This window comes from Bos grunniens, chromosome 16 (genome assembly GCF_055505025.1).
Source record: "Bos grunniens cultivar Pamir isolate PY7600 chromosome 16, Bosgru_T2T1.0, whole genome shotgun sequence".
In the NCBI taxonomy this organism is placed as follows: Eukaryota; Metazoa; Chordata; class Mammalia; order Artiodactyla; family Bovidae; genus Bos; species Bos grunniens.
The window spans coordinates 10,485,474-10,503,725 of NC_141180.1; the positions used below are offsets into that span (position 1 = coordinate 10,485,474).

The 18,252-nt window shown below is 39.2% G+C and overlaps 1 protein-coding gene and 1 pseudogene across 11 annotated transcripts in view; one reads left to right on the forward strand and one right to left on the reverse strand.

The window, feature by feature from the left end:
• Positions 1–18,252, forward strand: part of RPS6KC1 (ribosomal protein S6 kinase C1) — a 204,042-nt gene that overhangs the window by 18,159 nt on the left and 167,631 nt on the right. For all 10 annotated transcript variants that reach the window (XM_086342354.1, XM_086342363.1, XM_086342355.1 and 7 more), the window contains one exon: positions 4,155–4,275. In XM_086342354.1, coding sequence (XP_086198480.1) covers positions 4,155–4,275 — 121 coding nt within the window. The remainder of the gene's footprint in view (positions 1–4,154; positions 4,276–18,252) is intronic.
• On the reverse strand, positions 2,740–7,372 carry LOC147356164 (NADH dehydrogenase [ubiquinone] flavoprotein 2, mitochondrial pseudogene; annotated as a pseudogene). Its single transcript, XR_015143852.1, has 2 exons — positions 7,345–7,372; positions 2,740–5,181 (listed from the first exon to the last, which is right to left on the reverse strand). The product of XR_015143852.1 is annotated as an NADH dehydrogenase [ubiquinone] flavoprotein 2, mitochondrial pseudogene (transcript).

The window sequence follows — 18,252 nt, forward strand, 5'->3', positions numbered from 1 at the left end:
TTTTAGCTTCCCATGTGTTATTTCATTTAAACATTGAAATTCTTACTTAGGAAAGGAATTTACTACGTAGAATTTGTTTCCGTTTCTTTTCTTCTCACTTTCTTTCTCTGTTAACTGATTCACTTAGAATTTACTTATGTTTCACCAGAGCTGTTGAAGATCAGTAGATGTACTATTTGTCTAATCAAATATAAGACTAATAATAAGCTATGCTTAGAAGATTGGGGAGATTTAGCTCTTTTTCTCACTCACACACACACACCTTGGCACATGCTACCAGATAGTTATGTTTTCTTTCTAAGTAGGCCAGAATACTTGCATAGAGTCAATAATTTAAAATTATCCAGGATGGTTTTCCTTTTTATCTTTAAACATTCCCTCTAAATTTTCATTTAGTGAGAGCAGCACGGGTCACTCTGGAGGGGGGACAGCAACAGTTAATGTGACCTTTTGTCCAGTAGGTTCTCTAGAGCACACACACTTGTAGGATGTAAAGAAGTAACCTGTAGCTCTGTGTCTGTCTATTTCACTGGGGAAATCTGGGAAAGGAGAACCAAAATAGAACTTTCTGTGTATCAGAAGTCTCTCACTGTTAAGTCATTTCATAAATAAAACAGTTTTAGAAAAACTATTTGAGCACATTCAGAAATGTGTCGGGAAAGAAAAGGCTCTTTAAAGGGGGAGGAAAGAAAATTCATAAGCAGGTAGTATGATGGTGACATTGTAGGAAAATTTGATCCAGCAAGTTTTAAATATTATTTGAGAGTAAAAAGGAGAAAGTTAATTGAGTGGTTTTGTAAAAGATCTAAAGTTTTTTTGGTATTGTTAAGAGAAATTATCTGTATAGAAAGCATTCATTTTATGTAAAAAAAATCTAAGGAAATGTTTTTAATGAAAATTAAGCTTTTCTTTGTAGTCTGTTATGGTTGTCACTGAATTTTTAATCGAGGAATATTTAATTGAGAAATTTTATGCGGAGGTAACTTAAATGAATAGGATATTTCTACAGAGTTGATTCAGTAGAGTAAAAAGTGTTATTATAATTTTTTTTCCTAATAGGAAACAATTGATTATTAGAGGAAATATTTTGTTTGCAATTTGGCTGCTTTGTATAGTCCAGTTATAGACGTCGATACTCGCTGATACAGTGGAGGTGTGCTTTTGTTCACTTTTCCATTTTGAAGATCTTTAGAAATGTCCAAGCTTAAAAGGAGTGAGAAGAAAAGGAGGCAGTGGCTTGTGACATTTGGAGATGCTTTGGTTTCCTGCATTTTTTGAGGGTTTTTATTTGCTCTTGGGCATTTCACTTCTATAGTGTTGAGAATATGTGAGTGAATATGTGAATGAATAAATTAGGACATAATGAAGAAACACAGGTTTCCTAATTTTTGCTCTGAAAGACTATCTGCTGGTTTATATGCCATGGTATTATTATCATTATTGTGATTAAATTATTAACTTTTGGCCCTTAAGTTACCCTGACTTTATTTGACAATGACCCTAACTGGAATACAAATTTTATCTACAGATTTGTTTCCATGAGCTGTGGTCTTTTGAAAAGCTCTCATGTCTAATTTATAATAGCTTTAAGGATTGTGCTTCCCTTAGGTAAGATTATTGTCAGAAGCCCACCACTCGTTTTGCCCTTAAGCCGTTGGCAGATGTGGTACCACCATAATTTGATCAATTTAAAAAATATGAAATAGCACTGTGTTCCCATGACCAGAATTATGTTAATGTATCAAGATTAGAAAATGCAGGGAAGCAAAATATGAAAATAAAAAAATCACGTAATCTCAGTGTCCTGAGGCCTTTTACTTTTCAAGTGTTGGTTTGACTCTCTCAGTTCCATTTACTCTCTCTTCTGCTGGAACTGTGGATGCTCTACTCTCTGCATTTGTCTTGTTCGTTTCCATTTCATATGAAACCTGTTCTTCCAGGTGTCCTGTCTCCTGGCACAGCTGAGCTGCTTCAATACTGACTTTGTCCTTGGTTTCCTCTTCTTTTACTTCTGGCTGACCCCCAACATTCAGCCGTCTGGACTCCTCATCTTGTAACAAGTGCTGAGAAATCTTTTCTGAGTTATTTCCACCTCTCTTCTCATGACTCCCCAGCTACTACATCTTGTTTGGTTCTTGCTCTTGAATTCCCGACCTGTCTATTGGATATCTTCAGTTAGACTTAGCCTCACATGCACCTAAATAAAATATATCTAAAATTGAGCTTCATTCTTATCTCATCACAGCTTTTTTCTCCTTGGCTCTTGACCTTTGGGAATATAGCACCACCATTTATCCAGTTGTAAAAGCCAAAATTTTAGTAGTTATATTTGGCCTTTCCCTCTGCTTTTAAAGTACTTCATTCCTGATCACTTCTGTCTCCCTCTCTTTTGTTTTTTCTGGCCATTACTTCCTCGGTGTGCTCACCTAAGTCGACACTGTGTAGGTGCTCCTTCCACAACACCCTCGGGCTGCCCCTTTCAGCATTTATCATGCCGTCTTGTGATACAGTTACTGTGTTGGCTTATTCTTCTTAATTTGACAGAGAACTCTTTAAAGGAGGGACTGTGTTTCTTATTTCTTCGTCCTTTGTGCCAACACAGTGCCTAGCATAAAGTATGCTCATGAAAATATTTGCTTTGTTGACTATTTTTGTTGTTGAGTAAATGAATAAAAAGGGCTTCCCAGGTGGCTCAGTGGTAAAGGATCTGCCTGCCAGTGCAGGAGACGCAGGAGATGTGGGTTTGATCCCTGGGTCGGGAAGATCCCCTGGAGGAGGAAATGGTAATCCACTCCAGTATTATTGCTTGAAAAACTCCATGGGCCGAGGAGCCTGGCAGGCTACAGTCCATGGGGTCACAAAGAGCTGGACACAACTGAGTGACTGAGCACACACACATGCAAATGAATAAAAGAAAAGGTCAGGAGTAAGCAGTTTGTTTAAATTAATTCATATTGTCTGACTAGTCTCCTAGGATTAAAAGCAAGTCTCTTATATGAAAAGCAGCACATTTAGTAATCATAATAGAATTTTTGATAGCATGACAGAATTTTGCGAAGAATTTCTTATATCACATTTAGTAATCATAATGGAAGTTTTGATAGCATGACAGAATTTTGCAAAGAATTTCTTATATGACATATAGTAATCATAATAAAATTTTTGATAGCATGACAGAATTTTGCAAAGAATTTCTTATATACAGTGAGTGGATTTTTTGACAGGTCTCTTAAATCACACTTGGTTACCTGTTTGGCCTAATGTTTGCTTATTAGTATTACACTATTGAGTTTGTTAGAAGTTAGGTAATTAGATTTTTCAGAAGTAAAGGGCCCAATGTACTAGATAATGGAATTTAAAACTCAGTTTTACCCTATAGAGACTGAGGTCTGGATCAGTATTAAGACCATGTTTTAAATTCTTTTTATTAAGTGTTTTTTTTTCCCTTTTGATTTAATCTAAATAAGTTTAGACAATAATTTAAACTAATGAACGTAGCTTACTTTTATGTGTTATATAATCTAAATGATTGTTATTTTGTTTTTTGAAATATCCTAATTTTAGTGGTATTCTGATCAGGATTTACCTTGCCTCCAGAAATCTTATTACTATCTTAACTGAGATTTTATGAAATGCAAAAGTTTAGGTTAATTACTTGCTACAAAGCTATTTCTTCTTCAGTATTTTTCAGATTATTTATCCTTTAAAGCAAATGCTGAGTATGTTCTTTATGTTTAAATTTGTTTAAATTATTTTGTGTTTGTAAACATGCTGTTTTTGAGATGAATATATATTTTGACATCTAACTCATTTCCAGGGCAATTGTAATTAACGTTTGAAGAGGTTAAGTGACATTTTGTGTAGTGCAGACCTTTTTTGTACTAGGTTGGATATTTTTCTAATATGAAGAAAACAGTGCTTGCTTAAAATGAAATTTAAAAACCAAAACAGTTGGAGGGAGACTTGCTGCTTTATGTTTTTAAAGTAAATATTATTAGTTGATTTCAGATAGGTAACTGCATTGGTTAGAACACTTTTGTTTGCCTTTGCATGACAGTTTTGAGTACTTGAATGAAAAATTTTTTTCTTGTTCAGATATGTGAACCGAAATGGTTTGACTGTGAGATACACATTTAATTTTCTTCTCTCTTTAGATAATCGTATGGAAGAGATATAGTGACTTTAAGAAACTGCACAAAGAACTATGGCAAATTCACAAAAACTTATTTCGACATTCAGAATTGTTTCCTCCGTTTGCTAAAGGAATCGTGTTTGGTAAGTGATTATTTTGTAATTGTGATTTTGAAAAGTGATGACTAGCTAATTATGTATATACACTGAACACTAAAACACTGTACCATGAGGTCAGAAGCCCCTTTATGATTGCTATTATGCCGCAAGCTCTTGAAGTTGTTTTCTCATGGCTTTTTTTTTTAAGATAGGAGATTCATATTTTATTTCCTCAGTGATATATTTACAGTTGAACATAAATTAAAGGCCTCCTTGCACACCAAAGCCAAGTGTCTTAGGTGCTTCAGTCAAAGAGGTGAGGCCGCTGACTGACGCACGTGAGAAGCAGCCACTCCTTGGCCCCGGTTTTGGGATTTTGCCAGCATCGAGTTCCTCAGTAATTTCTTCAGTATCCTTAGGCGTCAGATTCTCGTAGTAGCTGTCATTTACTTGAACCATTGGTGCGTTTACACAGCCTTCTAAACATTCCACTTCTATCAGGTGTAGCCTCCCCAGCCTTTATTCCAGGCTTTTTTCCTGAATGGCCTCCAGTGTGCTGTCCAGGTTTCAAAGCATGCAAGGCACAGTAGTATAGGCTTGGATATGATACTTAACAACTGGCTTTGGATGGTACATATACTTTCATTGAAGATAATTGCAGAACTTCCTGTAACCTATTTCATGTAGAGAGGGGCAGCCATGTATTCCGTCTGGGCTAAATCCAGGAGTGGAAGCACAGCTATGGCCTTATGTGCTGCTGCTAGTTTTTTTTTTTTTTAGTTGCTTCTGTCCTCTTAGAATTTTCCGGTATGAAGTCAAATGGAGTGTCTGGGTTATACTCAAGAGTATCTCTGTGCACAAATAAGGCTCCTCCAGCTCCATTTTGCACAGCTGTCTTATGCAGATTCCTTATACATCTTCCCCTCTGGGTGGTGAGGCTAGCTTTGCGGGCTCAAATTCCACAGAGAGGAACACGGCAGGACAGACGTCAGTCCTTTTGGGCCACTTGTTTTTTCATGTTCTTGCTGTGGTTTTGTTAACTCAGAGTGCATTTACTCTTCCCTTTCATGAAAAAAACAGCACCAGAACAACAACTCAAACTCTAACCAATTAAGCAAATAGAAAAACCCTGTAGGAACATAAGGTGACATTGACTTATTCTTGCATAGCTGTCCCTCAGTGTCTATGGGGCACTAGGTCCAGGACCCCCTTTGGGTACCAGAGTCTGTGGATGCTCACGTCCTTTGTCTGGTGTAGTGCAGTCGACCTTCGGTATCTGCAGGTTCCTCATCTATGGATTCAACCAACTGTGGATCAGCACCTCATATAAGTAAAATCATACAGTATTTGTTCTTTTGTGGCTGGCTTATTTCACTTAGCATCATTTCTCAAGATTTATCCACGTGGTAGCATGTATCAGAATTTCCTTCTTATTTCTGAATGTAGTCCATCAGGTGTGTGTCCACCGTTTTGTTTATTTTTTCATCCATCAGTGAACCCTTGGATTGCTTTTACCTTTTGGCTGTTAAAAATACTGCTGCTGTATTGGGCTTCACTGGCGGTCCAGGGTTAATACTGCGTTCCAGTGCAGGTTACAGGTTTGATCCCTGGTTGGGAAGCTGGCATCCCACATGCCTTGCAGCCAAAAGACCAAAACATAAAACAAAAACAGTATGGTAAAATCTAGAACAGAAACATGAAACATAATAAAGAGGAAACTGAGAAAAACATCACAAAAACCACCAAACTAAAATGGTAGAAACAAGAAAAAAAAAATATGGAGCAACCAGAAAATGATAAACAAATGGCAATACTAAGTCTTCAAATGTCAGAAATCCCCCAGATGTAAATGGATTGAATTCACTCAAAAGAAACAGAGTGACCAGAGGGATTAAAAACTGTTTGTTGCCTCTAGGATACTCAGCTCAGCTCTAGAGACAAATAAAGGCTCAATGGGATGGAAGGGATGGGAAGGGATGGAAGATGATACTCCAAGCAGATGTCAGCCGGAAGAAAGCATGTGTTCAGTTCAGTTCAGTCGCTCAGTCGTGTCCGACTCTTTGCGACCCCATGAACCGCAGCACGCCAGGCCTCCCTGTCATCACCAACTCCCGGAGTCCACCCAAACCCACGTCCATTGAGTCGGTGATGCCATCCAACCAACTCATCCTCTGTCGTCCCCTTCTCCTCCTGCCCTCAGTCTTTCCCAGCATCAGGGTCTTTTCCAATGAGTCAGCTCTTCGCATCAGGTGGCCAAAGTATGGGAGCATCAGCTTCAACATCAGTCATTCCAATGAACACCCAGGACTGATCTCTTTTAGGATGGACCGGTTGGATCTCCTTGCAGTCCAAGGGACGCTCAAAAGTCTTCTCCAACACCACAGTTCAAAAGCATCAATTCTTCTGCGCTCAGCTTTCTTTACAGTCCAACTCTCACATCCATATATGACTACTGGGAAAACCATAGCTTTGACTAGATGGACCTTTGTTGACAAAGTAATGTCTCTGCTTTTTAATATGCTGTCTAGGTTGGTCATAACTTTCCTTCCAAGGAGTAAGTGTCTTTTAATTTCATGGCTATAATCACCATCTGCAGAAAAATAGGCTTAAAGCCAAAAAAATTACAAGAGACAAAAATGGATGTTATATAATGATAAAGGGGACAGTCCATTAAGAAGACATGACTCATTAATAAGAATATATACATCTGACATAGCACCAAAATATATAAAACAATTATTAACAGTCCTAAAGGGAGAGATTGACAGCAACACAATAATAGTAGGGGACTTGAACATCCCACTTACATCAATGGATAGATCTAGACAGAAAGTCAACAAGGAAACATTGACCTTAAATGAAATATTAGACCATTCTTACAGATATATACAGAATATTTCATTCAAAAGCAACAAATACACATTTTTCTCAAGTGTACATGAATTGCTTTCAAGGATAGACTGTATGTTGGGACACAAGTTCAGTCTCTTTAAGAAAATTGGCTAGGGACTTCCCTGGTGGTCCAGTGGTTAAGAATCCGCTTTCTAATGCAGCGGCTGTGAGTTCAGTCCCTGGTTGGTGAACTAAGAGCCCACGTGCTGTGGGACAACTAACCCCGGCACCACAAGTCGAGAGCCTGCATGTCGCAACTACTGCACTGCAGTGAAAAGATCCCACATGCTGCAACTAAGACCCGATACAGCCAAATAAATAGGTTTTTAAAGAAGATCAAACTATAAGAAGAAAGCTGGAAAATATCCTAAGTATGTGGAGACTGAACAACTATTGGTCAATGAAGAAATCAAAAGAGAAATAAAAAATGCATGAAGACAAATGAAAATGGAAATATGACATATCAGAATCTATGGGATGCAGCAAAGACACAATTCTAAGACAGAAGTTTATAGCAGTGTAGGCCTTGGAACCCCACTCCAGTACTCTTGCCTGGAAAATCCCATGGACGGAGGAGCCTGGTGGGCTGCAGTCCATGGGGTCGCTAAGAGTTGGACACGACTGAGCGACTTCACTTTCACTTTTCATTTTCATACATTGGGGAGGGAAATGGCAACCCACTCCAGTACTCTTGCCTGGAGAATCCCAGGGACGGAGGAGTCTCCTGGCTGCCGTCTATGGGGTCACACAGAGTCGGACACGACTGAAGCGACTTAGCAGCAGCAGCAGCAGCAGCAGCAGGCCTTCTCTAAGTAACTAGAAAATCTCTAGTAATCTAACGTTAAACTAAAGAAACTAGAAGAAAAGAACAAATGAAGTATATAGTCAGTTGAAGGAAGGACATAAGAAAAGTTACAGTGGAAGTAAATGAAATAAAGATTTAAAAGACAATAGAAAAAGATCAGTGAAATTAAGAGCTGGTTCTTTGAAAAGGTAAACAAAATTGACAAACCTTATGCTAGCCTCACTAAGAAAAAAGAGAAGGTTCAAATAAAATCAGAAACGTAAAGAAGTGAAGTTACAATGAATGCTACAGAAATACAAAGGATTATAAGAGACTACTATGAATAAATATGCCACCAACTTGGACTGTCTAGAAGAACTGGATAAATTTAAGAATCATTCGACCTTTCAGGTCTGAAACATGAAGTATAAAATCTGAATAGACTGATCACTGGTAAAGAGATTGAAACTAAAAAAAAAAAAGCAACCACCCCAAAACATAAGTCCAGGACCACATGGCTTCAGCAGTGAATTCTCTGAATCTTTCAAAGATTTAATACCTGTTTTTCTGAAGCCCTTCCAAAAAATTGAGACTGGAGTGCTTCTTAACACGTTTTACAAGGCCATCATTACCTTGATACCAAAATCAGGTAAAGATAACATACAGAAAAGAAAATTACAGGCCAATATCTCTGATGAACGTAGATGCAAAAATCTTCAACAAAATATTAAGCAAATCGAATACAGTACACTAAAAGGATCATAATGATGAAGTGGCGTTCATTGCAGGGGTACGAGGATGGCTCCGTATCTGCAAATCTATTAATATTCTACACCACATTAATAAAATGGAAGATAAAAATCATACGATCATTTCAATAGATGTAGAAAAAACATTTGACAGATTTTAACGATCATTTGTGATAAACTTTGAATAAAATAAAATTATTATAGAAGGAATGTACCTAAACATGATAAAGGCCATATATGACAAATTGATAGTTAACATCATACTGAATGATGAAAAACTGAGAGCTGTCCTTTTATCAGTGAGATCAGGATGCCTACTCTTATTCAACGTAGTATTGGAAGTCCTAGCTAGAGCATTTAGGCAAGAAAAAGAAAAGACCTCTAAATTGGAAAGGAAGAAGGAAGACTGTCACTGTTTGCAGGTGACATGATTTTATATATAGAAACTCCTATAAACATCTCACCAAAAATCTGTTGGAAATAATAAATGAATGTAGAAAAGTTGCAGGATAGGAAATCAAAATATAAAACTGTTGCATTTTTATACTCTAATAAGAAGTAGCAGAAAGAGAAATTAAAACAATCCCATTTACAATCACAGCAAAAAGAATAAGATACTCTGGAATAAACTTAACCATGGAGGTGGAGACTTGTACACTGAAAACTGTAAAGCATTGTTGAAGAAAATTGAAGAAAACACAAAGTAATGGAAAGATAGCCCATGTTCATGGATTGGAAGAATTAACATTGTTAAAATGCCTATATTACCTAAAACTATCCACAGATTCAATCCTTGTCAAAAATCCCAACAACAGATTTCATAGAAATTGAACAAAAAATCATAAAATTTTTATGGAATCGCAAAAGATCTGGAATAGCTGAAGTAATCCTGAGGAAAATGACCAAACCTGGAGGTTTCACACTCTCTGATTTCAAATTACACTGCGAAGCTCCCCAGAGGAGGAAACGCCAGCCCACTCCAGGATTCTTGCCTGGAGAAGCCCATGGAGGAGCCTGGTGGGCTCCAGTCCGTGGGTTCACAGTCGGACACAACTGAAGCGACTTAGCATGCATGCACAAATCTGTACTAATCAAAATAGCATGTTGTTGGCAGAAAACAGACACACAGATCAATGGAGCAGAATTGAGAGCCCAGAAATAAATGCACACATACATATGGATAACTGAGAACATACCATGGAGAAAGGAAAGTCTCTCCATTAGTGTTGGCAAAAGTGAACAACTGTGTGCAAAAGAATAAACTGGAGCACTGTCTTATACCACACACGAAAAGTACCTTAAAACGTGCAAAAGACACGAACGTCACATCCAAAAGCATGAATCCCTAGAAGAAAACAGGCTGTACGCTCTTTGCTATTAGTCTTAGCGGTAATTTTTTTGGATATGTCTCCTCAGGCAAAGGAAATAAAAGCAGAGATAAATGGGATGACTTCAAACTAAAAAGCGTCGGCACAGCAAATGAAACCATTAACAAAATGAAAAGACAGCTTACTGAGTGGGAGAAGGTACTTGCAAATTGTATACCTGTTAAGGGCTAATATTTGAAATATATGAAGAACTCCTCTAATTCAACAACAAAAAAGCCAAACAACCTGATTAAAAAATGGGCAGAGAATCTGAATAAATCTTTTCCCAAAGAGGATATAGATGTTCAACAAGCACATAAAAAATATTCAACATCACTATTAGGGAAATGCAAATCAGAGTCACAGTTAGATATCCCCTCATGCTCATTAGAATGCTGATTATCAAAAGTTGTTGGAGAGGATGCGAAGAGAAAGGAACCCTCTTACACTGGGAGTACAGCATGGAGATTCCTCAGAAAATTAATCAAAATGGCCATATGATCCATCTATTTTACTTCTGGGTATTCTGAAGAATATGAAAACAGTAATTTGAAAAGATCTATGCTTATTGCCAAATTCAGACTTAAATTGAAGAAAGTAGGGAAAACCATTAGACCATTCAGGTATGACCTAAATCAAATCCCTTATGATTATACAGTGGAAGTGAGAAATAGATTTAAGGGCCTAGATCTGATAGATAGAGTGCCTGATGAACTATGGACTGAGGTTCGTGACATTGTACAGGAGACAGGGATCAAGACCATTCCCATGGAAAAGAAATGCAAAAAAGCAAAATGGTTGTCGGGGAGGCCTTACAAATAGCTGTGAAAAGAAGAGAAGCGAAAAACAAAGGAGAAAAGGAAAGATATAAGCAATCTGAATGCAGAGTTCCAAAGAATAGCAAGAAGAGATAAGAAAGCCTTCTTCAGCGATCAATGCAAAGAAATAAAGGAAAACAACAGAATGGGAAAGACTAGAGATCTCTTCAAGAAACTTAGAGATACCAAGGAACATTTCATGCAAAGATGGGCTCGATAAAGGACAGAAATGGTATGGACCTAACAGAAGCAGAAGATATTAAGAGGAGGTGGCAAGAATACATAGGAGAGGTGTACAAAAAAGATCTTCACGACCCAGATAATCACGATGGTGTGATCACTGACCTAGAGCCAGACATCCTGGAATGTGAAGTCAAGTGGGCCTTAGAAAGCATCACTATGAACAAAGCTAGTGGAGGTGATGGAATTCCAGTTGAGCTATTTCAGATCCTAAAAGATGATGCTGTGAAAGTGCTGCACTCAATATGCCAGCAAATTTGGAAAACTCAGCAGTGGCCACAGCACTGGAAAAGGTCAGTTTTCACTCCAGTCCCAAAGAAAGGCAATGCCAAAGAATGCTCAAACTACCGCACAATTGCACTCATGTCACATGCTAGTAAAGTAATGCTCAAAATTCTCCAAGCCAGGCTTCAGCAATACATGAACTGTGAACTTCCAGATGTTCAAGCTGGTTTTAGAAAACACAGAGGAACCAGAGACCAAATTGTCAACATCCACTGGATCATGGAAAAAGCAAGAGAGTTTCAGAAAAACATCTATTTCTGCTTTATTGACCATGCCAAAGCCTTTCACTGTGTGGATCACAGTAAACTGTGGAAAATTCTGAAAGAGATGGGAATACCAGACCACCTGACCTGCCTCTTGAGAAACCTGTATGCAGGTCAAGAAGCAACAGTTAGAACTGGACATGGAACAACAGACTGGTTCCAAATAGGAAAAGGAGTACGTCAAGGCTGTATATTGTCACCCTGTTTATTTAACTTATATGCAGAGTACATCATGAGAAACGCTGGGCTGGAGGAAGCACAAGCTGGAATCAAGATTGCCGGGAGAAATATCAATAACCTCAGATATGCAGATGACACCACCCTTATGGCAGAAAGTGAAGAGGAACTAAAAAACCTCTTGATGAAGGTGAAAGTGGAGAGTGAAAAAGTTGCTTAAAACTCAGCATTCAGAAAATGAAGATCATGGCATCTGGTCCCATCACTTCATGGGAAATAGATGGGGAAACAGTGGAAACAGTGTCAGACTTTATATTCTTGGGCTCCAAAATCACTGTAGATGGTAACTGCAGCCATGAAATTAAAAGAGAGTTACTCCTTGGAAGAAAAGTTATGACCAACCTAGATAGCATAATCAAAAGCAGAGACATTACTTTGCCAACAAAGATCCGTCTAGTCAAGGCTATGGTTTTTCTAGTGGTCATGTATGGATGTGAGAGTTGGACTGTGAAGAAGGCTGAGTGCCGAAGAATTGATGCTTTTGAACTGTGGTGTTGGAGAAGACTCTTGAGAGTCCCTTGGACTGCAGAGAGATCCAACCAGTCCATTCTGGAGATCAGCCTTGAGATTTCTTTGGGAGGAATGATGCTAAAGCTGAAACTCCAGTACTTTGGCCACCTCATGCGAAGAGTTGACTCATTGGAAAAGACTCTGATGCTGGGAGGGATTGGGGGCAGGAGGAGAAGGGGATGACAGAGGATGAGATGGCTGGGTGGCATCACTGACTCGATGGACGTGAGTCTGAGTAAACTCCTGGAGTTGGTGATGGACAGGGAGGCCTGGCATGCTGCGATTCATGGGGTCGCAAAGAGTTGGACATGACTGAGCGACTGAACTGAACTGAACTGATGCAGACCTATGTATATTGCAACCTTATTTATAATTTCCAAGATAAGGAAACAACCTAAATACCACTGACGGATGAATAAAGAAGATGTTTCTGTGTACATATATGCAATCAAATACTACTCAGCCATAAGAAACAATGAAATCTTGCCATCTACAACAACATGAATGGACCTAGAGGGTATTATGTTAAGTGAAATAAATCAAATGGAAAAAGACAAATACCGTATGATTTCACTCATGTGTAATCTAATTGAAATGAAATGGAGCAAAAACAAACATGTGGATACAGATTGGTAGTTACCAGGGGGAAGAGTAGTGGGGATAGGGCACAATGGTTAAAGGCGGTCAAGTGCACAGGGATGGATGGAAGCTGGACTTGGGTGGTGAGCATGCTGTGGTGTGTACGAAAGTAGAATTAAAATGTTACACATGAGAAACTTGCTGTTGTAAACCAATGTGCAAATGGTTATAAACCTCAAACAAAAAAGTACTGTAATTTTCTGCTCTGTGCATCTTCTTCCCAGTTTTGCTTCTAGAGAAAACTGGCTTTTATCTTTTTTACTTTTCATTTTTTGAATGTGTATTCTGTATCTATAATAGTAAATTTATACAGTTTTTTTTTTCTTTGGTGTAACAGCTTATGACGTGTCTATTTACTTTTTACTCTGATAGGTAAGGTTTTGACTTACCTGTTCCCGTGTATTATTACATAATATTTTTAGTTCTTCTGTTGACCACGTCTCTATTTCTTTGTCCCATAACTATGGACAATACCATTCTGTAAGGTGAATCTAGGAGTGTATTTGTCCTCTCTTTTACCTCATTAGCTCCTTTTACCACTCAGCTTTTGAAACTTGTATGCTTATTTTAACATTTCTCAAAGGTGGTAATACTTATATTCTTTTCAATAATCATAATTAAGATTCCATACTTAATCTGTAGAATGATTTTCAAATCCGGAATTTTAATCAACTTCATCTGTAATATTAGTATCATTATGTCTAGAAATATTGTTTATTATATCAGGTAATATTTGTATCATGACTGTAAATATTGTTCATTAAACAGGTAACAATTATCTTTTGTTAAGTTTAATTGTGATGACTACTGTGACAATGTAGGTTTTTTAAAACTTTTTATTTTCTATTGTAGTTTAATCAGTTAACAACCTTGTAGTAGTTTCAGGTAAATAGCAGGGGGGCTCAGCCATACATACACATGTTACGACAATGTAGTTTTATTGGAATCTTTTTTCCTTATACTACCAGTAAATCAAATTCATGCTGCGTGCTGGTTTGCTAAATATTTGGACCATACCTTTTGTGATAGACAATCTCCAAGATGGCCGTATGTAATCCTTGTCTCCTGTTAGTTACACATTTGTGTATTCCCTTCCCAGGAATCGATTGGCCTGTGTGACCAGTAGCGTAAAAAAAGTGGCAGTGTGTCATTTCTGAGGTTAGGTTATAAAAGCTGTGGCTTGTCTCTTGGGGATGTTGTCTGCCTCTCTCATTACTTGCTCTGAGGGTTACCAGCTTTCATACTGTGAGGACACACACAGCCCATGATGAGGCCCACGCTGAAAGAAACAGAGGCCAACATCAACACCCCGCAGTCATCTGAAACCTGGTACAATCATGTGGATGAGTTTAGGTGCTGATTTCTCCGGTTCAGTAGACCTTTGAGATGACTGCAGCGCTGGCTGACAGTTTGACTGCAGCCTCATGAGAGACACTGAGCTGGAAACATCCTGCCTAGCCTCTTAGGATTCCTGACTATCAGAGGCTTTGTGAGATAGTAATGTTTGTTATTGTAGGCTACCAAGTTTGGGGATAATTTTTTACATTGCAATCAGTACTTAATTTTTTTTTTTTTTAACCTGGAAGTTTGAGTGCTGTTATGACAAAACCCAAAAATGTGGAGAGTGGCTTTGGAATGAGCCATGGGCTTTGAGGAGAGTATGAGGGCCTACACTGTCTTGAGGAAGCTGTTTATAGAAGCCTCGTGGTCTTTGATAAGACTGCAGGTGAGGGTTTGCAGGAAAACGAGGTAAATGTTACTGGAAATTAGAGGAAGGGAGCGGGTCCTTCTTACATCGTTGTAGAAAGTTTAGCAATGTGGTTGCGTACAGAGGTGTGGGAAGTAGGAAAGGTACCAACGGAAGAGGGTATGCTGCTGGGAGATGTCCAACCAGAGTGTTTAGTAAGTTCGGTGTGGTTTCTTCTTGCTTCTTTTAGTAAAACGTGAGAGAGAAATTAGAGGAAGGTTTGTTTTTGTGGTGGCTTAAAACAATAGAGCTTTATTTTTTTTTTTTATAGTTTTGGAGGCCTGAAGTCTGAAATGAGTATCACTGGGCAGAAATCAAGGTGTTAGCAGAGCCTAGAGCTTCTAGGGAGGAATACATTCCTTGCCTCTTTCAGTTTTTGGTGACTGGGTGTATTCCTTGACTTATGCCAGCATCACTTCAGTCTTCAAGGCCCTCATCTTCAATTCTCTGTCTACTTCAATACTCCACTGCCTTCTCTGTGTGAAATCTCTCTCTGCCCCTCTCTTACAAGACATCTGTGATGGCATTAGTGCCCATTCCTGATAATCCAGGGTAATCTCTGCCTCTCAAGGTCCTTAATCACATCTGCACACACTCTTTGAATAAAGTATCATTTACAAGTTGCAGGAATTAGGACCTAGAAACTTTGGGGCCATCTTGAGACTATCACATATATTTGAGTTCCTCCTTTCCTCTCTCCATCCCTCTCTTCCTTTCTTTCAAAACTTTTAAGATCATGAATATATTCTGCTCTTTTACAAAATTGCCCCTTATGTTTAGCATCCATAGATTCTTGCACAAACCAGTGTTTACATCATGGCTTCAGTTCAGTTCAGTCGCTCAGTTGTGTCTGACTCTGCGACTCCATGGACTGGAGCATGCCCGGCCTCCCTGTCCATCACCAGCTCCCATCATGGCTTCATAATAATGAGTTTCCAGTTCTAGCACCGCTTCCACCTTAGTGATTATCCTCCCTATCTCTTTGTTTGTGTGTCTTTGTAACTGTTCTTCTTTTTACCTGAATCTCTGTTATCTATCTGTATGGCTGCATGTTTGTGTATTGTGTCTATTTGTGTATTTTTCCATCTATCCATTATTTATTTGGACTCATATACCTAATTTTCCCCTCCCAATAGTTTAGAATTTGGAATTCATTAGGCCTCCCTGGTAGCTCAGATGGTAAAGAATCTGTCTGCAATGCAGGTGATCTGGGTTCTATCCCTGGGTCGGGAAGATCCCCTGGAGAAGGGAATGCTCCAGTATTCTTGCCTGGAAAATCCCATGGACAGAGGAACCTGGAAGGCTACAGTCCATGGGGTCACAGAGAATCGGACATGACTGAGTGACTTTCTTGTTCACACTTTCTTTCAGGGTACTAGATGCCCAAATTGTTCTAGATTTGACTAGTAGGACCCCTTTTACTTTGGGCTTCTCTGTCCTTGAAACTTTTCACCATCACATGTTTTTGTGGTGGTTGTTTTTTTAAAGCACTTACTACTTTTAAGCATAACAAGACGTTCAGTGCTCATCTGTGAGCTCATAAGCTCCAGCCTTGGAATCGGCCATCTCTTCACAGAGCCCTGGTTGCTTTTTGTGGGGAATGTTTTTGGAAACTGTTAGTTATCATTTTTTTTGCATAAAATTAGCTCCAATTCCACCTTTTGTTTTTCCCCCTTATTGGACCTACTTTTCCAACTGGCTTGTATAAACTTAATCCGTCGAGGTGTTGAGGGACTCTGTGGGAGATGGACTTCTGTTCCTTCGTGCTCTGTGTTGCCAGTGGCGTGGACGTTTGTGGGCTTCCCAGCGGTCCTCACCTTCTAGCAAGTTTTGTTGCTCGCTCCTGTCTAGGGCTCCCCTCCTTCCACCTGCGGCCTGCTGACACCACAGAGAGTTTCCTGTTTGGCAGTCCAGCCTGCAGTTCCGTGCCCAGTGCCTTTGGCCCTCCTGCTGTGGAGCAAGTGGCTGGGGCAGCCCAGCTGACTCTCTCAGCCAGCCTGCTGCAGCTGCCCTGTCTCCGGGAGCCCCGAATCCAGCCTTGGGGAGCAGGCCCCCTTGCTAGGACTGCCTTCGGTTCTTCCCCTCCATCCTAGGATATTCCTTACACTTCTCTTTTATTCCTTCTTAGTAGTTAATCCCGGAGAAGGCAATGGCACCCCACTCCAGTACTCCTGCCTGGAAAATCCCATGGACGGAGGAGCCTGGAAGGCTGCAGTCCATGGGGTCGCTGAGGGTCAGATACCACTGAGCGACTTCACTTTCACTTTTCACTTTCATGCATTGGAGAAGGAAATGGCAACCCACTCCAGTGTTCTTGCCTGGAGAATCCCAGGGACGGGGGAGCCTAGTGGGCTTCCGTCTGTGGGGTCGCACAGAGTCGGACATGACTGAAGTGACTTAGCAGCAGCAGCAGCAGTAGTTAATCCTGTGTAAGTAGTTAATAATTCTTTATAAGACTTTCCCTCTTCAAACTGCCGTGTGGATTCCACTTTTTGGCTGGACTCTGGCTGCCGCAGGGTCCTCTATCTGGGCAGTAGATAAGCTCACTATCTGGGTGGTAGACAGGCTCATTGTGGCCTGTTTCAAGGCTCTTTCAGCTGCTGTAGTTGGGAATCAGTGCATTTATGTACATACATATTACAATGCATGCATTGTACATACTTCCATTCATGTACAAATCTGTACATATACATATATATATACACCTACATGTGCTTATTTCAGAGTTGTTTATGATAGCTTTTGCCAAACAGAGTTTTATATGTTCAGTTTTATTCCTGAATGCTCCTCCACTAACCTCCTTGCCAAGCTTTTATGGTTTTGGTCCTGATGAGAAAGGTCGTCCCATACCTACATTTGCTTATAAGATGATTTTTATAGCTTAAAAAATTCTTTTTAATATCTGTGTGGAATTTATATTTGAATGGGATGTCACATGATGCTCCATTTTAGTTTTCTTTCAGATGGTTAGATATCTGTTGTCACATCACTTATTCAATAATTTGTATTTTTCCTAATGAAATCTTTGTTATACTTTTCATATGCATTGCCATTAATTAAGGGTTTTTTCTTTTGTGGCATTTATTTGTCTATTCTTACATTAATTCTTGTTTCTATACCATGTTGATTTTTGTATAATGGCTTTATAGAGTATGGTCTGATGCTAGCTATATTTCTCATCAGCATTGGGGAAATGCTGCCTTGCAAGGTCATCTTGGAATACTTGGGGCTCTTACATTGGTTCTTCTTGGTTCTCAGAAACCATGCCAGTTATCCATTATCCATTTATTGCCTCTTAGCTTCAGGTCCATTCCTTTTTTTTTAATTGGCCTCACTGTGCGGTTTGTGGGATTTAGTTCCCCCATTTTAGTTCCACTGGACCTCCAGGGAATTCCCGTCAGGTCCTTCTTTCATTTCCTGTTCCACATTAATAGGCTGGACTCCTTAAGCGTTTCCCTTTACAGTGAGCATTGCAGTTAAGCTTCACTTAG